Source organism: Lynx canadensis, chromosome D3 (genome assembly GCF_007474595.2).
Source record: "Lynx canadensis isolate LIC74 chromosome D3, mLynCan4.pri.v2, whole genome shotgun sequence".
Taxonomy (NCBI): Eukaryota; Metazoa; Chordata; class Mammalia; order Carnivora; family Felidae; genus Lynx; species Lynx canadensis.
In genome coordinates this window covers 83782538-83788537 of record NC_044314.2, presented here as the reverse complement: position 1 = coordinate 83788537, position 6000 = coordinate 83782538, and the positions used below count along the sequence as shown (strand labels likewise).

The 6000-nt window shown below is 45.2% G+C and overlaps 1 protein-coding gene across 2 annotated transcripts in view; it reads left to right on the top strand.

The window, feature by feature from the left end:
- Positions 1-630: 630 nt before the first annotated feature.
- Positions 631-6000, top strand: part of PTPN11 (protein tyrosine phosphatase non-receptor type 11) — an 81212-nt gene continuing 75842 nt past the window's right edge. For both annotated transcript variants that reach the window (XM_030335921.1, XM_030335920.1), the window contains exon 1: positions 631-814. In XM_030335921.1, the coding sequence (XP_030191781.1) occupies positions 801-814 (14 nt within the window). In that variant the 5' untranslated portion in view covers positions 631-800. The remainder of the gene's footprint in view (positions 815-6000) is intronic.

Here is a 6000-nt window from a genome sequence, read left to right as displayed (position 1 = left end):
CACCACTGTATCCTCATAGTTTAAAACTATGGACGCCCAGACAGAAAATATTCAACAAATGTTTAACTATAATGATAATCCAGCTAACAATTACAAAGCACTTATTAAATAGGCCAGGGTGAGTCCTAAGCATTTTGCATATTTAATCTTCATGATAATCCTACGAAGAGAATACAATTATAGTACTACCTTCAATTTACAGAAATGAAGAAATGGAGAAAAGTGAAGCTCAGAGACTCAACAACTGAGGCTCAGCAAATTTCCTAAGGTTACACAGCTAAAAAGTGGAGCGGCGATTTGTGGAACGAAATGAATGAAACTCGGTTTGGCAGTCAGTGCAGGGAAGTGACACGGTGGGAGCGGATGCAACCGGTTCGTGGGAGTGAGCCCCGCAGTGAGGACGCCACGCGCACCTTGCAGCCCAGGTCCAAAGGAGGGTGAAAGGGCTTCGGGAGGTGAGTCGCGGCGGCTCCATCGAGCCTATGAACCGCTATTACCAGCCGCTGCTCAGTCCCGGGCGCCCTGGGAGCAGGAAGTGGCGGCAGGCGTCGCGCGGGGTGACGTCACGGCGGCGCCGGCGGCGATAGGCGGGGGAGGAGGAGGAGGAGCGAACCGGGTTTGGGGGGCGGCTGCACAGTCTCCGGGATCCCCAGGCCTGGAGGGGGGTCTGCGCGCGGCCGGCTGGCTCTGCCCCCCGTCCGGTCCCGAGCGGGCCTCCCTCGGGCCAGCCCGATGTGACCGGGCCCAGCGGAACCTGAGTAAGGAGCGGGTCCGTCGCGGAGCCGGAGGGCGGGAGGAACATGACATCGCGGAGGTGAGGAGCCCCGAGGGCCCGGCCCGGGCCTCGGCCCGGCCCCCGCCGCTTTCGATCAGCCCCGCCCGGGAGGGGGCGCCCCGGCCGGGGTTCGGACTCCCGCCGGGGGTCGTGGGGGCAAGCTCTCTCCCAACTTCTAGTCCTCCCTGGGCCGGGGGGCCCGGCGCCACCGTGCCCCCACCTCTCGGGTCCCCATTCATTTCCTGCCTCCCCGAGTTCCGGCTCCCGCAGCCCTGGGGATGCCCGTCAGGACGGGGGCAGGTAGAGCCGCCCGGGGAACCGCGGACGCCAGCGGCCCGGCTCCGCGCCGCATTCCTGACCCATTGCCTCATGAGAATTGCCTCATGGTGATTCCGAAATAACCCCGCTCACTTGGGGAGGCTCCTCGGCCCGGGACGCGGGAGGGGAGAGGAGGGAGTTGCGCGGGGCCAGGCCCCCGACTGTCGAGCCGCTCTGGGTCACTGCCACTCGCGCGCGTTTGGGGGCTTCACTCAGGAACTTGACCCCTTTTTGTGGCTCTTTGCACCTCCTTTCTCCCCCACGCCTCACGTGCCAGAAATGGAAAAACTGACTGTATCTGCTGCTATTAGAAGTATTTCCTTCCTCCGCGGTCTTCGCTTTGGGAGATGGGAGGGAAGGGAGCTGTATCTGTAGTTAATCCTTAACCACAACCTTAAAAGTCAGGTAACGTTAATCCCTCCCGTTTTACGGGTGTGGAAACTGAGGCTTAGAAGTTACATGCTAGTAAATGACAGGATTTGCACCTAAGAGTCAGGAGGATTAGTGAATTAATGAGATCCTTTGAAAGTTCAGAGTAATAATACGACTAATAGCTAACATTTATTTAGTTGTTACTGTAAACCAAATACATTTGATCCTCACTATAACCCTATGAGAAGAGGAATTATTTCTCTTATTATTATCATTACTATTATCCTGGTTTTAAAGATGAGTAAACTGATTTTCAGAAGTTAGGCAACTTGCCTGAGGTCACTCAACCAATAAGTAAGTGGTGGAGCCAGAATCTCTGCTATTAATCACCATGTTGCTATTATTATTTTGTAACTATTGTTAATCATTTGTGAGCCTTATTTTGTTGGTAAACTGTAGTGTGACTTACTGTTTTCAGATAATGGTCCTTTTATTTTGTATTGCCACTCTTTATTACGATTCACACACAAGACCCATTGTTTGGTCTTTTCCTTTATTGTCTTGTAATGATCACTGTCTTAGACATTTGAAAACTGTGTCAAGCTGTTGGGGTTATTTGAATGAGAGAACTTTCAAAATATTAGGAATGTCTTCTCGAAATACACCTGCACATTTTTCATTCGTGGAAGGAAAAGAGGGAGAGAAAAGAAAACCATAAACTCTTAGGAAGTGAGTGACTTGGACAGGTCTCTTGGCAAGTGCTTACAGATCTGGGTAATATGTAACTGCATTTCAACAGAACAGTGTATAGCCTCAAATGTTCTAATTCTTTAGGGAGCTTTTAAATAAAACAGTTGTCTATTCTTTAATCTGTCAAATAGCCATTGAACCTTTTGTTCCTTGTGTCTGCTCTTCCAGACAAGTAAGGATCTGCTTCTTTAGGAGACAAAAAGACTGGGGGTTGGGAGTGGGGAAGGGGCCGGGTGGTAATAGACCCTACATTGTCCAGCTTGTTAGCGTAGAAGCAGGGAAGTGCTATAGCCAAAGCAGCAAGTGGAGAGATCATTCCTTTTCTCTGGCCCCCATCTATTATCGAGAAGAAACGTGTGCCACCTAAAAAGTCAGATTGGGAATTATTTATTATTTTTTCAGGCTGTAGGTCTCTTTTATTATTTTTAACCAGCTTTATTAAGGTATAAGTGACACGCAATAAGTTGCGTACATTTAAGCGTACAATTTGATGTTTTGACATGTGCATATGCTCCTGAAACCATCACCACAGTGAGGGCAATGAACGTATCCATCATCCCTTGTGATGTTTCCTTGTGTCCTTTTTAATCCCTTCCTTGTCAAGTGACCGCTGTTCTTCTTTCTGTCAGGACACATTAGTTTGTACTTCCTAGAATTTTATATAAATGGAACTTTATGTCTGGTTTCTTATGCTTAGCATAATTATGTGGAGATTCATGTTGTAGCATGCATCAAAAGTTCATTTCTCTTTATTGCTCGGTAACACTCCATTGTGTGGGTGTCTTACTGTTTGCTTATCCGTCCACCTGTTGATGGACCATTTGGGTCGTTCTGGAGTTTGGCTCTCACAAACAAAGCTGCTGTGAATGTACAAGAGGTATTTAACAAAATACCTGTTGGGGTGGGGGGAATGGCTGGATCATACAGTAGATGTATAATTCACTTTTTCCAGAAATTGCTAAACTGTTTACATTCCCACCAGTAGCATATGAGAGTTACAGTTACCCCACATCTCTGTCAACACTTGGTATGGTCAGTTTTTAAATTTTAACCATTTTAGTGGGTGTATCCTGGTATCTCATTGTAGTTCTAATTAGTATTTTTCTTGGTGACTAATAATGTTGATCATCTTTACATGTGCTGTTTTTGCCATCTGTATATCTTCCTTGGTGACGTGTCTAATCGGCCCAACTATTTTCCTCCATATTTATTTAGTTGTTTTTTTGAATTGAGATTCAAGAATTTTTTATTCTGGGGTGTCTGAGTGGCTCAGTCGGTTGAGCGTCCAACTTCAGCTCACGTCATGATCTCACAGTCCATGAGTTCGAGCCCCGCGTCGGGCTCTGTGCTGACAGCTCAGAGCCTGGAGCCTGTTTCAGATTCTGTGTCTCCCTCTCTCTCTGCCCCTCCCCTGCTCGCTCTCTCTCTCTCTCTCTCTCTCTCTCTCTCTCAAAAATAAATAAACATTAAAACATTTTAAAAAAGAATTCTTTATTCTGGATACAAGTTCTTTATCAGAATTGCAAACATTTTCTTTTGGTTTGTGGCTTGTCTTTTCATTTTTTACCAGTCTCTTTTGAAGAGCAGAGGTTTTTAATTTTGATGAAGTCCAGTTTATCAATTTTTTTTTTTTAATTTTTTTTTCAACGTTTATTTATTTTTGGGACAGAGAGAGACGGAGCATGAACGGGGGAGGGGCAGAGAGAGAGGGAGACACAGAATCGGAAACAGGCTCCAGGCTCTGAGCCATCAGCCCAGAGCCTGACACGGGGCTCGAACTCATGGACCGCGAGATCGTGACCTGGCTGAAGTCGGACGCTTAACCGACTGCGCCACCCAGGCGCCCCAGTTTATCAATTTTTTTTAATGGATCATGCTGAGGAAGCTTTGCTTAACCCAAGGCCTCAAATGTTTTTTAAAAGGCTTTAGGTCTATGATCCACTTTGAGTTAATTTTTGTATATTGTGAGGTGTGGAGACGTGTGTGTGTGTGTGTGTGTGTGTGTGTGTGTACATTTTGCGTATGGATGTCCAGTGGTTCTAGTGCTATTTGTTCAAAATACTGTCTTTCTCGAATTCACACCTTTGTTGAAAATCTGTTGTCCATTTATGTGTGGATCTGTTTCTGGACTCCATTCTATGTTATTGATCTAGTCGTCTGTCCTTATGCCAATACCACATAGTCTTGACTATTGTGGTTTTATTATAAGGTTTGAAATCAGCGTTAGTCTTCCAGCTTTGTTGTTCTTTTTCAAATTATTTTTAACCTCAGTATTAATTCAGTCAACAAGTAGTTATTGAACCAGGCCAGATAAAGCCGGAAGACTGGCAAAGATGCTATTCTTTTGGTCGAGAGAGAGAAAAGAAACATATGAATGAATATCACAATTTCGGGTAGTAAAAACTGCCGGGAGGAATCAAAAACAACAAAGGGGGATAATGTAGTTAGTTTGATGAGTTTAGGAATGATCTTTCTGAGGCGATGATCGTATGAGTTGATTTCTGAATGACCAATACTATTCTCAATTTTGTTTTGCTTGCTTAATTTAAATCAAAATAATTCTTTGCGGTGTGTTTAGGATTTAGATTTTGTATACATTCGGTAATTAAAATGTAAGTATATTCAGTATACTGCTATTTCTCAACATCACAGGTAGGGAAATGAAGGCAGTGAATAATGAAATGACTCCCTCCTTCCCCCATAATTTAGTGGTCGTAGTACCGAATTTAGCTTTCGAGGTTGCTTGTGGGCCTGATTTCTGCCTTGTTCCGCTGACAAAACTGTCTGTATTCTCCAAGCCCTCTTTCAGCATATGGCACATCCTTTACATTTGCTTTTTTGTTTTTCTGAAAGATAGTGTACGATGACTTGAGCCGAGAGGAGCTACATAGGAGCAGAAAATGTAGCTCCTTCTCATACCCCAGGCTTTTGGTTTATCTGTTGCAGGTCAAGTACATTTTGTCCCAGGCTCTCCCTGGTGGCCATGTTTGTTTATCTCCCGTGGGAGTAAATAAACTTGCCTTGCTGAAAAATGACAGTTCTGTGCCTTTCCAATTGCGACTGGGATGTCTTTATTAGTGTTGTGTCCCTGTGTAAGCTCAGGGTTTTGACCAGAGCTGCTCAAATGCAGGGGCCACCGCTAAGATTACTTACCCTTCTTGTACATGGTCAGTGTGGAGCCTGTTGGAGAGTCGCACAAGATCCTGAAAAAGCAGAGCCAGCTCATGCTTGTGATTGTTACTAGCGGGCCTTAGTGGACTTTGTTAGGCAGCCACCGAACAATAGGATACTGTGGTTATTCCTCTTTCCCTTTGGGACTCGGACAGCACTTGCCATCCAGTGCTGACGTTTCTGAGGCAAGGCAAATACTGCCTTACCTTTAAGGAAAGGCAAATACTGATGCTCTGTAGGAGTTGTGTACTGCAGCCAAGGCTTTAAGACCCTAAACTGGATTCAAACGCCCTAAATTGCAGCTCGGTTCACGACTGAGTTTTGGAGCGTTGTGTGCGTTTCGTAAACTCGTGTGTGCTGCGGTCCTTGACAACGCTGAAACATGGATGGTACTATTCATGTTTGCAAGGAGCTTTGAATTCAGAGAGGTAGACAGACTTGTGTGCCGATGTCAAATGGGTTTGATAAAGCTAGTATTAAACTGAAATAGAAATGTATTCGTATAGAATATTCTGTTTAGAATACATATGTTCTCGTATGCTGATATATACATATATATGCTGTAGGTCTGCCTATACTAAATACATACATATATATGTGCAAATACACACACA